Below are 17,032 nucleotides of genomic sequence, written 5' to 3'. Positions count from 1 at the left end.
GAGATGCCACACCCCTCTCGTACCCAGCCCTTGCAGAACAGACCCCGCCCGGCCGGCTGAAGAAAGACTAAATAAAACAACAGCTTCGCAGATTGAGAATCAATTCTGAAAAGGGAGCAGGTCCCCGCCCATGCGGCGGTCTTGCTTGTTCTGGTCGTATTGCTTGTTCTGGTCGTATTGTGGTTTGTGCAGGGTTCTAGGCAGGGTTCCTTTGAGCTTTGTGGGGGCGGGTCCGCGCGGTCGGCGACTAACGGCCGGGCTCGTCCTCCTGTCGTCCTCCCTACCAGCTCCCTACGCGGGGACTAGCACTAGCTGCGTCGTCCGCACCTGGTTCGCCTTGTCCCTCGACTCGGTCCCTGTTGCTCCTGATGCTGATCTCGTCTTACAGCCCCTCCTGCCGATCTCTGCAAACGGTGATGGATCCTCGCGGCGTCCGCGTGGCCGTGGGCGTGCGGATGCGCCCCCGCCCGCAGTGCCCCGCGCGTCGTGTGTTCGGGGTGCGTGTTGGGGGCGCGCATAAAAATTGCGTCCCCTGCCGGGCGCTCTTGTGGGCCTGGGCGGGGCGTGCTGCTGGTGCTGCTGGGGGGTGGTGCCCGCCCCGCGGCCCCCCCCGTCTCGCTCTTTGCACTTTGCTGTCAAAATATAGTGTGTTACGAACATGACTGAACTTTCACATTTCATGCTACGTTCTGAGTACTGACGTATACGCATCAAACGACCGACCAGCAAGAGAGATCTGTCACGTGCTCGAGTACCGAGAGCTGCCATCATCTTTGCGCGCTGTGCCGGAACGACCCCAGCGTCCCCACGCCCCCTTGCCGATCGCCGTATTGCTTATGGGCGCTGGCAACGTGATCACGTTCCTCCACAGTCCATGTTTAGCCGGACGTTGATCATGGATGCGCGCTCGCGGATGCGCTCCTCAAGCGAGCGGCCGAAGGTGTACGAGTCGGAGAGGGCCCTCGCTTCGCGGTCTCCGAGCGTGCCGGACGGCGCCGACATTGCCGCCGATTTGAGCTTGAGCAGCTGTTCGGTCCCAGTCCGCACCTCATCCGCGGCCTTGTTGTCGATTTTGACGATGGACTCAAGGACCCTGCAGTCGTCGCCCTCGAGCTTGCGTTGTCTGAAGTCCCTCTCCGGATCCAGCAAATCGTCTCGGATGGCACGGATGATTACGTTGTCCGTGGTCAGCGAGTTGTCCTTTGCTCGGCGGGCGATCGCCTCGTACTCCTCCCTACTGAGGGCAGCGGCTGGCCAAGCGCGTGCCGCTGCGGTTGTGGCAGCTGCAACGAGAACTGAGCGCCTCCGTGCCGTCTCTGGAGCTCGAAGAGCGGCTAAGCACTGCACGGAGGAAAGGAGGAGGAGAAGAACCATGGGAACCTCCGGAGCTGGAGCTGAGGCCCTGAACCGACGAAAAAGAATTTCCGGTCATCCAAGCGAAAAAACAAGAATTCGCAACCTTTCCCCCACCACACCATCCGCTGGCGATGCCTAAGCGTGCACGTCGAGCGCCCTGGCAAGAGAACATCAGCACACTGCAACGCAGCGGTGCATCGTCGAAGATGCAGCTGGCGGCCACTTACGCACTCCACGCTAAGGTGAACGGCATGACGGAGAACTCAGACGCCAGCACGCACCCTGTTTTACAGGACGCTCGCGGTGTGGCCAAGGCCCTCGTCCGTGTGCTACAGCTTGGTGGCGAGCCTGAGCTCGTACGATACGCCACCGCTGCGCTGCAAGAGCTGTCCCGTCCACACTACAGTGTGCACGCCGTGGCAGAATGTGGGGCCATTGCGAGCTGTGTGGCACTGTGCTCGTCTGCAGACTGTGCCGACACGCTGCATCACGCCGCCATCATCTTGTACCACCTTTCGATGGACTCGCGGCTGCCCAGCGGTTACGTGAGGAGCTACGCCGACGAGGTGTACGATGCAGGGGCGGTGGCGCCGCTCGCTGCGCTGCTGCCACACGAATGCCTCGACGTGGCGCGGGCAGCTGCAGACGCATTGCGCGGGCTGTTGGAGGAGGCGCTGGAGCGGGACGACGTGCCTGTGCTGGACGCAATTCTTGGAAGCATCTCGACCCCTGTTTCGGATCATCTCAGCCGCCGGTTGAGAGCTGCGCTGCAGCAAGCCGCACGGAGGAGCTCGAAGGCTCGCATAGAGCTCTTCGGAGATGGTGCGAATGGCGCTGCTGGCTGTATTTCCCTGACAATGAGTGTCCTTGACGAGCACTCGGATCGCATGCCCGAGGACACGTACCGCCGGCTTGCGAATGCCCTGATTGGGCGTGAGGACTGAAACACGTGTACATAGCCGAGCCGTAGGCTGTAGCAAGGTGACAAGAGAGAACCGTCCTCGGTCCTGTCTCCTGATTCGAAGGAGGGTATCTCTCTCACCTGTTCCGACCCTGATCACACCTCTCTCGACGTCGAACACCGAACTCTCGACCTGGGATCCGACCGTGTTCCGTGACCGTGTGTGTTTTCACTTCGAACACCGCGGAACACACGGATAACACGGTCGAGGTCGCGCGGTATTCCTCCGCGTGTGGGGCCTGTTTACATATTACAGTTACCAGTTTATATAGAGAGAGTTTACCCCGGACCTCTAGCTCTACCATAAGTGCAACGAGGCGGTTATACCCGTTATTTATTTCGCTGATCTCTCCTGCGTCCTGGATGTGCGGTTGATGACTGCACTCCAAGTGCTCCAAGTGCTCTCCCCCCCTAGCTGCGTCCAAAAGTTGCACGCGCTGCCGTGCAGCTGCGCTCTGGCCACACCGCCGCCCACACCCAGCACGAGCGACGTCCAGTTCGCCCCAGCACCGTACGCCGGCCACCAGGCGCGGCCTCCGCCGGCGCCCCCTCCGCTGTTGGGGTCGCCCTCCCTCGCCAAGCCCGCCCAGTAGGCTCCGATCTCGTCGGAGAGCCTCCTCTCGGCCGGCGAGAAGGGGCAGTCGGCGATGCGCGGGCGACCAGACAGGGTGTCGTGGTTCTGCTCCGACCCGAAGACGTACCGCACCTCGGCGCCGTGCGTGGCCCACGTCGCCGACGCGCCAGCCTCGACAACGTCGAGCTCGACGCCGTTGTCACAGCCGCCGCCCGGCGCGGTCGGCGACGGCATGAAGTGGGAGAACTCGTAGTGCCACACCGCCACGCCTGCGGCGACGGCCATCCTCGCCGCCTCAGTCTGCGGGCAGAGCACGTACGCGTCGGCATCCGCCTGGACGAAGGCCGCCTGCGCCGAGCCGCCAAAGCGCGAGAGCGGGTAGTGGGCGCGTACTGCCCGCGCCGCGGCGCCCCACGCGCCTTTGAGCGCCGTCTCGTAGGCCGCATCGCCGAGCTGCGCCTGCGCCAGGGGTGGCGGAGGGGGTGAGGAGACGGGGCGCCGCTCTCGAAGGCGGCCTCCCTCGCCCGGCGAGCACACCGGGTCGGGGGCGATGTTGCCGAGCGTGGGGGCCGTGCCGTAGAAGGCGGCGGTCCCGTCCTTGCTCGTGCCTCCGACGAGCATCGCGCGCGGGTGGATGGCCCCCGCGGCCCAGAGGTCGGCGGGGGGCGACCGGACAACGGCGTCGTCCGGGAAGTAGGCGCTAAAGTAGGGCGCAACGTCCAGGTCCTCCATGTACCGGCTCGGCCACTGTATCCGGGTCGCGTCTCGTACGGCGCGGAGGCCCTCGATGCCGCTCGTGACGTTGAGCTGCGCCATCACTTCCCTCGCGATGGCGGACGGAGAGACGGAGGTGACGGGTCCCCACCCGCGGCCGGGCGGCCCGCCGAGGCAGGGCCCGGACTGCAGCGCCACCTTGGAGAAGAGGCCCGCCGCCGCGGGAGCGACGCAGAGCGTACAAATCGCATAAGAGCCGGACGACTGGCCAAAGAGCATCACGTTGCCCGGGTCGCCTCCAAAGGGGGCGACGTTTGCTTTGAGCCAGCGCAACGCGACGATGATGTCGTAGATCCCGTTCATACCGCCAGAGCCGCCGCCGGGGAAGTCTGGGAGCGGGCAGAAGCCGAGCGCGCCCAGCCGGTACGAGACGCTGACGACGATCACTTGCTGCCTCACGACGAGGCGCGAGGCGTTGAGAGAGACTACGTTGGCGCTGCCGCCGCAGAGGCCGCCACCAAAGATGTAGACCATCACCGGGAGGGGAGCAGCCGGCTCCTGGCTGGCGGCGGGCCGCCACAGCGTGAGGTGGAGGCACGCTTCCGACTGAGGCGGCTCCTCACTTCCCGGAGCACGGATGGGACCCGCGGGGTTCTGAATGCAGGGCGGGCCAGGCAGCCGGCCGTCGTGCACGCCGCCCGGGAACGGGACCTCGGAGAGGCTGGCTCGGGCAAAGCGGAGCTTTCCCACCGGCTGCTCGGCAAAGGGAATGCCCGCAAAGCGCTCGACGCCATCGGCAGCGCGTGAGCCGACCACCCAGCCCTGCGCCGTGCGGACGCGTGGAAGCCCGAAGGCATAGAGCGGCGCGAGATGCAGCGGCGAGAGCATGATCAGAGATGTGGCTGTTTGCGCCTCTCTCCTTCGGCAGCAGGTTCGTCCCGTGCCGGATGGCCAGCCAGGGGACGTTTGTCTGCGGCGAAGCACTCGACGGCTGGCAGGCCGAGGAACCGAGAGATGCTCGCGTTCAGCTGTTCACAGTAGAGTAGGGTGATAAGAAACAAGAACGTGATGCGACGACAGTGAGGGTGTGAGAGCCGCACGCGTCGTCTCGAGAGAGATTTTAGCATCTCCGGACAGCACAAAAGTCAAAACGCCTCGCGAGCAAAAACTCAAATTACAAAAACTCTCGCGTCGGACGAGGGACTCTAGCAAGCAACTGGATACTTCACGTAAACGCACAACCCCGGGCCCGAAATCGCACAGAGTCACGCAACACGGGGTCCCAGGGAAGGCGAGCAAAAACCTTTACACCGACTAGGTAGGTAGGTAGAAAGGTGAAGAACAGCCAGGCTCGGACTGGACACCAACGCGGTATGGGTGGACGCTGGACAGATGATGACGACACGCACGAGCGACACACAGACACAAACAAGCTCACAAGACACACAGCCAGCTGGCTGCCACACACCCTGAGTCGGCGTACACATAACTCAAGGCCACATCCTCCCTGTCGCCCCCCCCAGCACTCCAAGGTGCCAAGAGAAACAAACAAGGGCACAACAAACAACAACCGACTCGATTCACACCTGAGTTAAGAACAATCCGCACTGCCAAATAAACAGTTGGGCAATTCAGGGACCCTTGGGAGGGCTGTTGTTATCATCGTCGTCCGCGCCGCCTCTTCCCTTCCAACCTGCGATTCTGCAGCTGTGAATGTTGGAACGAAGCGCCCCTCAGCATCAAAGAGATATATTTCCCATTTCGTCAGGTGTATATTATTTTTGCTTGGGGCGGCCCTCATGACGGGGTAGGTAGGGTAGGTCTGGGCCCTCCCGTCGGGTTTTTCCCTCTCTTCACGCCGGAATTTTCACAGCAGAAAAAGAAAAATTTCCGCCCAAATCACGATGTCAACCCTCCCCAAGTCGTTGATCTGGTGCTTGTAGGGCTTGAGAGTGGCCTGCCATGTCACAAGAAGGACTGTGGTTGCAGGAGAGTACCACCAACCATCACTCTAGTTGGTATAGTACCCCACCTTCACCCCTCGAGTGTTTTCTTTTTTAGTTTCCCATAAGTAAGGTAGGTAGGTAGGTAGGTAGGTAGGGGCACCGCAGGGGCCGGTCAGGTTTTTCCAGAATTTCATCATGAGGGCCGCCCCAAGCAAAAATAATATACACCTGATTTCGTGCACAAAGAGCACAAAGGTGGCACCCTCGGCCAGCTGAAGCTCTCGACTCGTCGACCGAACTCTGGACGATGCCGACCTCAAACCACCAGCGCCAGGAACGACGTGCCGCGGCTCGCCGCGCATCTGTTGCGACCGACGACGTGCCCGACGCCGTCCCGCGGCCGCAAGGAAGAGGCCCGCGCAACCACTTCTGGGACCCGCGGCCGCCGGGCGTGTGGCGGCACAACGAGTCGAACGAACCGTACCAGAGCAGAGCGGCGCGTCTCACGAGCGCCCGCGGCCGCCACGCCGCCGCCGTCCGCGGCCGACGGTGGTCGCGAATCAACGCGGCGCGGTGCACCGCTGCGCCTGTCCTTCCGCGCAGCTGGACGTCGGCCGAGAAGACCGCTTCCCTCTGGGGACCCGACTCCGCGAAGATCGCGCGCGCGTCGTGAGTGGCGGCGCGCGCGCGATCTCCGTTCCCGGGCACGCCGGTCGCAGTGACATGGGCTCCCAGGCTCAAAAGCGCTCAACAGCGAGCTGCTCCTCCTCCTGCCGCCGCTCCGCTCACCGAGACAACTCGGTGCCGCCGTTCTCGCCGCCGCCGCCGCCGCCGCCGCCTCGCGCCTTGCCTCCGTCACCGCCGCCCTCCATCTCGCAGCGGCGCGTCCCTCTGATGGCGCGGGCTCCTCGCTCGTTGGCGCCTCGCCGCCGCCCCCCCTCTCGCCGCCGCTCCGCTCGTGGCCGCCCCATCCCCTGTCAATCCCGCCGCCTCCCCTGTCAATCCCCCCCACCGCCGCCACCGCCTCGCGCGTTTAGCGGGCCTTTAAGCTTAGGAATCCTAAATAGAGGACAGCCTATAAAGTGTGATTCACACACACACACACACACACAGCCTATACAGAAAAGAAACGCAATGTCGAAGGTGCCACCTTATAAAAATAGGCCCGCGCGTGCTGCGCGGGCGGCGAGCGACTAGCGAGCCAACCTGCTAGTGTGTGTATATGCCTCCTCGCAAGCGCGCCCGCGCCGCCGAGCAGCCCGCTCCCCCGGCCCCGGAGGAGGCGGTCGTGCTGGCCGGCGGCTACCGCCAGATGCCATCGCTGGTCCAGCTTTGGCGCGAGGGCGCCCTCTGCGATGCAAGCGTCACCGCGTCCGAGGGCGGGGCCACCGAGACTTTCAGCGCGCACCGCAACGTGCTCGCCGCCTCCTCGGAGTACTTCCGTGCCCTCTACGTTCGATCGACCTCGCCAGACCGCAGCGGGCCCCTCACGCTGGACGGCATTTCGCCGGCGGCGATGTCGCAGCTCCTCGCTTTTGTTTACGAGGGCCAGTGCTCGCTGCCGTCCAACGCGCTGCTGGTCCCGGTGCTCGAGGCGGCATGCCGGCTGCAGTTGGCTCCGCTCCGCGACGCGGCCGTGCAGGCCATCGTAGAGCGGCTCACCCCGGAGTCGTGCCTCGGCGCGTGGACGCTCGGGGCAGCGCACGAGATCCCGGCGCTCGCTCTGGCGGCGCGGAAGGAGACGCTCGCCTGCTTCGCCGATGTGACGAGCGACGCGCTGGCGACGCTGTCGCACGGCCAGCTGAGCTCCTTACTCTCCGACGACGCCCTCGCGGCGCCCGAGCCGGCCGTCTTCCGAGCCGTCGAGGCGTGGTGCGGCGCGCAGCAGCCCGACGAGGCGGCCGTTGCGGCGCTGCTCTCGCACGTGCGCTTCGGGCTCTTCGAGTTCGAGGAGCTGCAGAGCGTTCGCGCGGTGCCGCTGATGCAGTCGCCCGCGGCCATGAATGTGCTCACCACGGCGCTCGCCGAGGCGTTTCACCGGCGCGACACGCCGCGCACGCGCCGCCGCGTCGGTGGCGGAGCGCTCTACATCTTGGGTGGCACGGGGGCTGATGGCATCACGCGCCTCTCCGGCGTCCAGATCTTCGACCCTCAGACCAACAGCTGGGCTGCCGGGCCAGCCATGTGCACGGCACGCTACATCTGTGCCGCGGCCGTGCTTGACGGCAAGATCTTCGTCATGGGCGGCGTGGCTGCTGACGGCAGCACGCGCCTCTCGAGCGTCGAGTTGTTCGATCCTCAGACCAACAGCTGGGCTGCCAGGCCAGCCATGGGCACGGCACGCAGCAGCCACGCCGCGGTCGTGCTTAGCGGCAAGCTTTACGTCATGGGCGGCGTGGCTACTGACAGCCGCACGCGCCTCTCGAGCTTCGAGTCGTTCGATCCTCAGACCAACAGCTGGGCTGCCGGGCCACCCATGGGCACGGTACGCAGCAGCCACGCCGCGGCTGCTGTTGAGGGCAAGGTGTACGTCATGGGCGGCGTGGCTGCTGACGGCCGCACGCGCCTCTCCAGCGTCGAGTTGTTCGATCCTCAGACCAACAGCTGGACTGCCGGGCCACCCATGGGCACAGCACGCTCTCACACCGCCGCGGCTGTTGTCGGCGGCAAGATCTACCTCGTGGGTGGCATGGCTGCTGCGGAGACGCGCCTCTCCAGCGTCGATATCTTCGACTCTCAGACTGGTAGCTGGACTGCCGGGCCGGATATGGGCACGGCACGCTCCGCCGCCACCGTGACTGTTGTCGACGGCAAAATCTACGTTGTGGGTGGCTTTGACGGCGACGCGCGCCTCTCGAGCGTCCAGGTCCTCGACCCCCAGACCGGCAGCTGGGCTGCCGGCCCTCCCATGCCCACGCGACGCACCAGCCACGTCGCGGCCGCGCTTGGCGTTCGGTGAGCTCTGAGCGCGTGGTTCTCTGAGCTAGCTCGGGGCCGCTTATGGAGCCGCTTCTCATACGTGTAGGCAGAAGGGCTGTGCACATATGCAATTGGATGTACTGCTACGTACCCACGCCGCCGCAGCCCGTGACCGACTGGCCGAGGCTCGACCACCAGTGACTGAGCCTAACTCACAAAGCCCCCCATGTCACATGCACGCCCGGTTGTAGTGCGGCTGTGTACTCTACTCCCGCTGTCTTTAAATACTGTACACTTCGGCCGGGTGCTGTGCTAATTCGGGTACCTGCGCATGTTCCTGCGCAGGTGTCCGTGCCTTGCATGATTTTTTTACATGTTTATGTGTCGTCAGCTTTCACTTCAACTTAGTGGATCGAAGCGGGACCCTGTGTGCGTCGCGGATTCACCACCCGCACCGTCCGGTGCCGGCACCGGGGTATTCATGCAGAGCAGGCGTGGCTCCGCTCGTGAGATTGCTGCTCCGGATTGCTACTTCAGCTCTATCAAATACTCGCGAAACTCGACGGACGGAACTGCGCTGTCGACGCTGTGCAAGCACGTGGGCGCGAGCGGCTCTCCGTCGGCGTCGAATCCGCCGTTCCGCACGACCGTCCACGAGACGAAGCCGTCGTGAAAATGCACCGTCTTCTCGAGCTTGGCGCCGCCGCCGGCGACCGGCGTGTAGACGTTGAGAGCCGCGCCTACTCGCTCCACGACGTTGTGACGGGACGAGCCTCGCCGGCGGGCCAACCGCGGAGCGCCGCGCCGTCGCCGAGCACCACCCACGCATTGTCGAACACGTGCTGGTGGAAGGCGAGTCGGTCCATCCCGAGGCTGGCGCGGAAGTCCCACATGCGCACGAGCGCGTTCTCGAGCAGCAGACGCTGGCCCGGCGCCGTGGGCCAGCGCGGCGCGGCCAGCCGCCGCGCGACCTCCTCCTCGCCGTGCAGCGGCTCGCCGAGCACTTCGAAGCAGATGTCCCGCCGCTCGTGCGGCGAGACGTTGCGCACCGTCGCCGTGAAGCCCGCGGCGTGGAAGGAGGGCGACGGCGTCGGCTGGCTCGCATCGAGGACTTGCCACCGCACCGCCGGCACCGCGTGGTGGACGCTGGCGGTGCAGTCCGGACCGAGCCGCTCGTCGAAGATGCGCAGCCGAGAGTTGGCGTGGAGCAGGCGCCTGCTGTGCCCCACCGGCCGCCGCAACACCGCGTGCACGTACACTCGGTCCATGTGCACGCCGCGCCGCTGGTTGGTGAGGCGGACGCACAAGTACCGGCTCTCGACCACCTCGAGCCCCGCGGCCGCGGCCAGCCTGTCCACGTCCGCGAGCGAGTAGTACCGCCGGTGCATCCCCCCCGGCCGCAGGAAGGCCGCCGTGTCGACGGGCGTGGCGCCTGCTCGGGGCAGGCGCAAAGGTAGGCAGCGGTGTGCGTGCATGAAGGGTTGCGCGTAGCAGGATGATCACGATGTGTGAGTGCTAGACTTGTTTGTGGGTAGCAGGGTGGCGTCGCGCTCGCCGCGCGCAGCGTCTCGCAAGTGGCGCATGTCGTAGAGGCCGCAATCCCGGAGCAGCAGCACGCCGCCCGGCCGCAGCTCTCCCGCGGCGGCCGAGAGGAGCACCGCGTCGTCTCCGCCCGGGATGGCCTATCCGCACTCGTGAGACACGCACGTCGCAACCGCGCCGCGCTCTCGCGCCGCTCGCCGCGGGCTGTCTGCCGACAGCGTGAAGAGGGCCATGACGGCGTCGAACGGGCCGTGCCCCGGCGAGCACGGGCGTGTGAGGCCGGGCGGGACCTCGGCCGTGAGCCGGTCGGAGAAGCCCGCCTCCTCCACCCGACGCACCTAGAGCATACACGCACGTCGCATTCCCGGCTCCGCGCACCGGGAGCCCTCCTCCTCCTCCTCCGGACCGTGTCAGCCACGGCGGTGGGCGACGGGTCGGTGGCGTGGACGCGAGCAAGCGGATTGCCGCGCAGCAGCGGCAGCACGCTCGATCCGTTGCCGCACCCCAGCTCAAGCACGCGCATTGGAGCCGCGCCGCCGCCGCCGCCGCCGCAGCCGCCGCCGCCGCCGCCGCCGAGGAGCTGTGGGAACATGAGGAGGAGCCCTCGCCGCTCCTTGAAAAAGGGCGTCGCCGCCTCCGCGTGCCGCACAAAGTGGCTCTCCCACCGCTTCGCCTGCGTCTCTGTCTCGCCGACGCCTTGTGGTGCGGCCGCAGTGTTGACTGCCTCAGTCTGCCGCCGCACCGTAACCTCTACCCTGTCGCGAAGAGCCTCCCAGGAAAAATCTTGCGACTCGTGGAAAATCGCGGCGTGGGCACGTCCGGGGTCGCTGGCGGGGCAACTAGCCTCGACTCGCTCGCGCATGTGGCGCCTTCGGCTTTCTTTTTCTCTTTCCTAACCGTTTAGTAGGAACGAACTAAATCGACCCCGCGCTCACCGGCGGCCGCCCGCGTCGCGCTCGCGGCGTCGGACGAACCCCGGTCGTCGGACCACCACCTCGCTCCTCGCTCCTCGCTCCTCGGACGAGACGAGGCACGGGCTGCCACACGTCCCAAGACAATCTCACGTCCCACGACGCCACGAGCGCAGTGCACGAGCGCAGTGCCAGTGGCGGAAAAGACGGGTTTCCCGACCAAAATAGTTAAACCGACCGCCACAGCATCGGCGCGCTGAGCAAAAAAGGACAGGGTTCCCGCGGATCCCGAGGACGGCTCCGTTCACATGGACCCGTCGAACCTGTGCCGTGTCGGGCGTCTCAGCCTATGATGGGCGCACGCGTCACGGTATCCGACTCGTCTGCGTAGACCCGCACGCGTGCCTCATCAAAGTCCATCGTCGCCATGTCGCCCTCCCGCATGACGCGCACGGACACGTCCGGCCGCTCGCTCGAGATGCGGCGCACGGCGTGCCCGACCTTCTCCCCCACCAGCCCCGGCCATGAGGTAGGCCCGCCCGCTCCGCGGCCCTCTGCCCCACCGCCACCCGGCTGCTCAGGCAGGCCGTGGCCTCCGCGCCTGAAGCACGACCACCAGATCGACCGCTGCAGCTCCTTGCCCGCCATCCAGCAGGAGGTGTGGCAGACAGCCGAGCTGAGCCGCGAGTCGCAGCTCTGCTGCAGCCGCTCCATGCTCTGGCCAAAGGACTGCTGCACGGACCGGGCACTTTTCGCGCCGCTCAGGAGCTGGCCAAGGCCGCTCAGCGCGTCCGCAAGCGCCTGTTCTGGGCTGTGCTCGGCGCCGCAGCCGCAAGCTGACCGCTGCGTCCAGGCAAGTGCAGCCCAGCCCACAAGGACCGCAGCGAGCAGCTTCCAGCCTGACACCGCAGGGAGCGCCACGAAGCGTGCGGCAGGCGGCGGCGGCGGTCCGCGCCGTGCAAGCCGCTCTCGGGCAAGGTCGGCGAGAGAAGCGTTGTCGGCCATTATGCGCGCAAAAAAAATCAGATCGCCGCGCTGTTACAAGCACTGCATCTCTGTGCCCCTGCGTCTCTCCTGCACGCGCACAGAGTCCAGAGACAACCCCCACGCCGCCATCCAAAACGGCGTCGCGCCTCTTGCCCTCTGCTTTGCAGGCGGTGTGCCGCGCGCGCCGGACAAGCCGCAGATCGGTCCCTCGGGGTCTGTGCCCCTCTCGGTCGTAGACGAGCAGTCCTCGCGACTGGACACTGAAACCGGTCCCTAAGAGAACTTAAATGGAATGTACACCACTACATACATGTACATGTTGGAAGCCAGTGTTGAGACCGCGGCGCCCCCTGTGGCGTCCCGGTCGGAAGCTCCGCGCTTTTACTGCTGCGCCGCGACAAGCTGGAAGTAGACGCCCTTGGGGCCGATTTGCAGGAGCTCGTCGTGCGACCCTTGCTCGACCACCTGCCCGCCCGATATAACCGCGATCTTGTCGGCGCTGCGAATCGTGGAGAGGCGGTGGGCGATCGTGATGGTCGTGCGCTTCATCTTCGACATGATTTCGTCGAGCGCCGCCTGCGGTCGCAGGAGGTTGCGGGACATCGCGCGAGATCGCGCGCGGGGGGGAGGGGCCGCGCCAGTTCGCCTGCACGATCTTCTCGCTCTCGTTGTCGAGGGCGCTAGTCGCCTCGTCGAGCAGCATGATGGCGGGCTTGCGCACGAGCGCGCGCGCGATCGCGACCCTCTGCTTCTGGCCCCCCGAGAGCCGTCCGCCGCGCAGGCCCACCTGAGTGGCGTACCCGTCGCCGAGGTCGTTTATGATGAAGCCGTGCGCGTTTGCCTGCTGTGCCGCCTCCTCGATCTCGCCCTCCGTCGCGCCCTCCCTGCCGTATCCAATGTTTTCGGCGACGGTGCCCTCGAAGAGCACCGGCTCCTGCCCGACGACACCAATCTGCTGCCGCAGCCAGCGGAGGTTGAGGGTGCGGATGTCGACGCCGTCCAGCATCAGAGTGCCCGCCTGCGGGTCGTAGAAGCGCTGGAGCAGCCCGATGATGGTGCTCTTGCCCGAGCCCGACGGGCCGCACAGCGCGACCACCTGGCCTGCCGCAATCTCGAGCGAGTAGGAAAAGCTTGTTCAGCCTAACACACACAGCACACATAGGGGCACTAATATGCAATTCCTCGGGGTTTCTGGGACTCTGGGTGTGCTAGTGACGTCGCTATCTGACGGCATGTCTGATGGGGGAGGACGGCAAAATTCTTTTTGTGGCTAAAGAAAGAAAGAAAACAGACACGCCAAACGAGGGATGGGACGAAAAAAAGAAAGAAAGAAACCACACAACCCAAGGGAGGGATGGGAGAACGGCACGCCGCCACCACACAGGGATTTTAAGGAGAGGAGAGTGTGATGCGCTAGCCGTCGCCCACCCTGGGGAGTCTGCCTCTTCGTATCTCTTTTCGCAGTCTCTCGCCGCTTCTCGCTGCAACCTTCATGCCACCTCGGATGGGACGAAAAGAAAGAAAGAAAGAAAACAGACAACCCAAGGGAGGGATGGGAGGACGGCACGGATGGGACGAGGCGCCGTGGTCAAATGCGTGCAAAATTCTTGTTCTGGTATTAGGCGCGGCCACATTCACGTGTGGGATGCTAGTCTCGTACTCCGACAGCGAGGGGGAGGAGGAGGAGTCAGCCCCTGCTCCTCCGCCTGCCGCCTCCTCCTCCTCCGCCGCCGCTCCCTTTGGCAAGCGCGACGTGAGCCTCAACGCGCTTCAGCGCACGGGCCAACTCGGCGCGAGCGGAGCGCCGGCGGCAAAGCGGCAGGCCTTGCCATCGGGCTTCTTCGAGGTGGCGCCCCCGCCGGAGATGGAGCCCGACGCGAGCGGCGCCGACATCCCACCCCCGCGAGCAGCACCGCCCCGTGCGGGCAGTGCCGCTCCGGGCCGCGGCTGGGCAGGGCTTTCGGCGCTGCTGCCGCCGCCGTCGCGCCCGGCGGCGGGCGCGTTCGCATCGGCGGACGACGTTCTCTCCGCGGTCGGCAGTGCGCCGCGTGCCACGCGGCTCCCGCCGCCAATCCACGGGGCAGGCGCGTCCGTCAAAGTGCGGAGCGATCTGTACGGGGGCGGCGGGAGCGGCGGGAGCGGCGCCGCCAGTTCGCATGCGGCCGGTGACGCGGACGCGGCTGGCGGGGAGGCGAGCTCGGCCCTCGAGGCCAGCGCCGTGACCGAGTCCTACGCCTCGTACGGCGCCGGCTTGGGCGGCGGCGGCGGCAATGGCGGCTACGGCGGCTACGGGCCGGCGCCGCCGCCAGAGCTCCCGGATGACTTCCTGGAGGCGGCCAGCAGCGGGGGCGTGGTATCGGTGTCGCAGGATGCCCTGCGCGCCGCCGGCGCCTCGCACGCGTACCAGCCAGAGCAGGTGATTGCCGAGGGCCACGCGCAAGCCTCGCCCGTCAGCACACACACCCGTGAGCCAGAAGTCTTGCCGGCCACTGTACCAGAAGTCTTGCCGGGCACTCCCAAGCCGTGGTCTCTGCCGCTGCCACTGACGCCCTCAACCCCCCCTGCTGGCTAACGCCTGCCTGTCCGCCCGCCCGCGCCTCCCAGGCGCCGCAGGAGGTCAAGATCGCAGCCTCGTTTTGGAATCGCAAAACAGGGGCGGTCGAGGCGTCGGGGGGCGGCGTCTCACGGCTGCAGAAGAAGAAGCACCAGATCAACTCGCTGGCCGCGGCGGCGCAGACCAACTCGGCCTCGCTCGCGCAGATGTCGGCGCAGGTGATGCTTTGCGAGACACCGCACTCAAGAAAGAACCCACCCGAGCTCTCCGCTAATAAAGGTCTCGGCCCTCACCCTCTCGCCCGCCCCCGCTCGCCGTCTCACATTCTGACGTCCTCATCCGCAGGGGCGCAAGTCGAAGGCAGCAACGGCCGCAAAGTACGGCTGGTGAGAGTCATCGAGAAACAGTGGCGGCGGGGGGGGGGGGGGGGGGGGTTTCCTCTGCCCTCCCGCGGGAAAAAATTTTGCGGCCCAACGCCCTGGCCTGCGCCCCACACGCACACTGTGTATCACTAGATCAGAGACTGTGACACCCCGCACACGGCCCACGCCGCCGGCGCCGCGCCGGCACGTTACCGCGATGTGTGTAACTACCAGTCGCCCTCGCAACCGTATTTTTACCATACATGTGAGCGTGTGTAGATGCAAAAATGCGAGGCCGCGCCCACGCGAGGGCACACGGGGCCCAGGGCAGGTGCGGCCAAATGACGAGATCGAACATGTCACCCCGCACGGCGCGCGCCCCCGAGCCCGACCCGCTGCGCGCCCCCGCGCGGTGACGTGTATGTGTCGACTCCGCCAGCGCGCCACCGCTCACGGCTCAGAATCGTCGTACGAGTAAATCCCGGCAGCCACAGCCAGACCGCACGGTCACGCGCGCCACCAAAGCTGCGGGCCCGTCGCCCACTAGCTGTCGCCCTCGACCTTTTGCTTCTTCCACTTTCGCGCCATGTCGAGGATCTTGAGCGAGGGCGCCGCCGCCTCCTCCTCTGCAAAGATGTAGTCGTAGTACTCCTCCCACCCCGCCGCCTCGCCCTCTTCCCCCAGCACTGGCCGCCGCTTCTTGACCCGCTTCGGCATCTTCGCCTCCACTGAAGCGAGCGCCGCCTCCGAGCCGCCGCGCGCGAGCATGTCCCGCCACGCCTAATTCGGAGCCCCCCCCCCGGAGAGGTCTCGGAAGCGTGCCCGACGTCGAGCGCTTGGGGGATCTCGGGCCATCTCGGGCCATCTCGGGCCATCTCGCGCAATCTCGCGCACCTCGAGGACGAGCACTCTCTCGTCCTTCTGCCCGGACTCGCGGAACGACGCCTCCGCCTCTGCGTACACGGCGGCCGCGCGCTCGCGCGCCGCCTCGCCCTCGCCCTCGCCGCCCGCCTCGACCTCCATCGTCGCGAAGGAGAGCCACACCTTGACGTGGCGCGTGCTTAATTAGTTACTAATTAACTACTAATTAACTACTAATTAAGAGCCACACCTTGACGTGGCGCGTGCGCGCGAGCAGGCGGCGGTAGAGCGCGCGCGCCTGTGGGCGGGAGGGGCGTGTGAGGAGCCGCCGTCCACGGGCGGCGCACACGCGCGCGCCGCCGCCCCGCGCGCGCCTTGTCCCACTCGCTCGCTCCAATCTCAAAGTCGAGGTACGCCTTCCACAGGCTCTCCGGCATGTCCAGCTGCTCCTGCCCCACTGCCAGCTCGAAGATGGCGCGGCTGCGCGACGCCTCCCCCAGCGACGCCTCCAGGTCGGCGTAGGCGGCCCACGCGGCGCAGTTGGAGGGCGACCACTCGAGATAGCGGCCTGTGGGACGCGTGCCGTGGTGGTCGTGCGGCGTGCCGCGCAGGCGCGCGACCAAGGAACGTGGTGAGAAGGGGAAGGGGCTGTCGCGCACCGTAGAGCTTGCGGCACCGCTCGACGTCGCCGAGCTGCAGCTCAAGCTGGACGTACTCCTTGAACAGCTTGTCCTTCGGGCAGCGGCCGATCGCCTGGCCGAGCAGCTTGCGCGCGGCATCCAGCCGCTTCTGGCGGACCTGGTTGTGTGGGCGGGCGCGTCTCGGTAGGTTGTGGGCGAGCCGGGGGGGCAGGAGGGGGGGCACAGGCCCACGGCCGCCGCCTCTCTCGGAGGTGTCTCCCCAAGAGGACGCTTGGGGGCTCGGCGGCTGATCTCGCGCCTCGAGGTGCGCCGCATGCACCCATAGCTTGGCAAAGGTGAAGTGCTCGTGCGGAACCACGCGGCGCGCCTCAGCCAGCACCGCGGCCGCGCGCTCCGCGTCGAGCGCAGTCAGCTCTTCGAAGATGGCATACTTGAGCCACAGGTAGATGTACCGCCGCCACAGCCGCTTGTCCGCCGCCGGGGGGACGTTGGCGACGGCGCGCTCGTACACGTCCCGCACCCGGTGGTAGTCCGCCTCGGCCTCGATCGCGCTCTCCTCGAGGCGCGCGTAGTCGAACCAGACATCGTACGTGTGCGGGTCCGCCTTGACGGCCTCCTCGTACGCGAAGCGCTTGCGCGTGACGACGACATTTTCGATCCCGCGCCGGTCGCCCGTGCTGCTTCCTCAACTGCACGTACTTTTT

General features: G+C 66.2%; 7 protein-coding genes across 7 annotated transcripts in view; 2 read left to right on the top strand and 5 right to left on the bottom strand.

The window, feature by feature from the left end:
- Positions 1-2,651: 2,651 nt before the first annotated feature.
- EMIHUDRAFT_231597 (hypothetical protein) lies at positions 2,652-4,493 on the bottom strand (the record flags this gene model as incomplete). The annotated part of the gene is made up of 3 exons (XM_005784000.1): positions 2,652-3,350; positions 3,429-3,714; positions 3,793-4,493. The coding sequence occupies 3 exons, from the start codon at positions 4,491-4,493 to the stop codon at positions 2,652-2,654; spliced, it is 1,686 nt and encodes a 561-aa protein (XP_005784057.1).
- A 1,361-nt stretch (positions 4,494-5,854) lies between these two features.
- EMIHUDRAFT_364880 (hypothetical protein) lies at positions 5,855-6,606 on the top strand. The gene has a single exon (XM_005783999.1). The coding sequence runs from the start codon at positions 5,859-5,861 to the stop codon at positions 6,222-6,224; it is 366 nt and encodes a 121-aa protein (XP_005784056.1). The 5' UTR covers positions 5,855-5,858; the 3' UTR covers positions 6,225-6,606.
- Positions 6,607-7,550: 944 nt separating this feature from the next.
- Positions 7,551-8,510, top strand: EMIHUDRAFT_72243 (kelch domain-containing protein; the record flags this gene model as incomplete). Its single annotated transcript, XM_005783998.1, has 1 exon — positions 7,551-8,510. One exon carries the CDS (start codon positions 7,551-7,553, stop codon positions 8,508-8,510), a length of 960 nt encoding a protein of 319 aa, XP_005784055.1.
- Positions 8,511-8,849: 339 nt separating this feature from the next.
- Positions 8,850-10,535, bottom strand: EMIHUDRAFT_456250 (hypothetical protein; the record flags this gene model as incomplete). The annotated part of the gene is made up of 6 exons (XM_005783997.1): positions 8,850-9,210; positions 9,261-9,378; positions 9,475-9,820; positions 9,992-10,152; positions 10,186-10,350; positions 10,419-10,535. The coding sequence occupies 6 exons, from the start codon at positions 10,533-10,535 to the stop codon at positions 8,999-9,001; spliced, it is 1,119 nt and encodes a 372-aa protein (XP_005784054.1). The 3' UTR covers positions 8,850-8,998.
- Positions 10,536-11,265: 730 nt separating this feature from the next.
- Positions 11,266-11,928, bottom strand: EMIHUDRAFT_231593 (hypothetical protein; the record flags this gene model as incomplete). The annotated part of the gene is made up of 1 exon (XM_005783996.1): positions 11,266-11,928. The coding sequence occupies one exon, from the start codon at positions 11,926-11,928 to the stop codon at positions 11,266-11,268; it is 663 nt and encodes a 220-aa protein (XP_005784053.1).
- Positions 11,929-12,291: 363 nt separating this feature from the next.
- Positions 12,292-13,027, bottom strand: EMIHUDRAFT_72264 (putative ABC transporter; the record flags this gene model as incomplete). The annotated part of the gene is made up of 2 exons (XM_005783995.1): positions 12,292-12,486; positions 12,563-13,027. Coding segments are annotated over 2 exons (660 nt in total), but the record flags the coding sequence as incomplete, so codon positions are not given.
- A 2,342-nt stretch (positions 13,028-15,369) lies between these two features.
- EMIHUDRAFT_456249 (hypothetical protein) overlaps positions 15,370-17,032 on the bottom strand; it is a gene marked incomplete at both ends in the record, with an annotated part of 1,963 nt that continues 300 nt past the window's right edge. The window contains 6 exons of the mRNA XM_005783994.1: positions 15,370-15,606; positions 15,721-15,870; positions 15,938-15,985; positions 16,062-16,255; positions 16,347-16,485; positions 16,648-17,008. Of these exons, the coding sequence (XP_005784051.1) occupies positions 15,370-15,606; positions 15,721-15,870; positions 15,938-15,985; positions 16,062-16,255; positions 16,347-16,485; positions 16,648-17,008 (1,129 nt within the window). The remainder of the gene's footprint in view (positions 15,607-15,720; positions 15,871-15,937; positions 15,986-16,061; positions 16,256-16,346; positions 16,486-16,647; positions 17,009-17,032) is intronic.

This window comes from Emiliania huxleyi, assembly GCF_000372725.1.
Source record: "Emiliania huxleyi CCMP1516 chromosome Unknown EMIHUscaffold_174, whole genome shotgun sequence".
Lineage (NCBI taxonomy): Eukaryota > Haptophyta > Isochrysidales > Noelaerhabdaceae > Emiliania > Emiliania huxleyi.
Note: the sequence above shows the minus strand (reverse complement) of the source record. Positions and strands in the feature narration are given on the sequence as shown.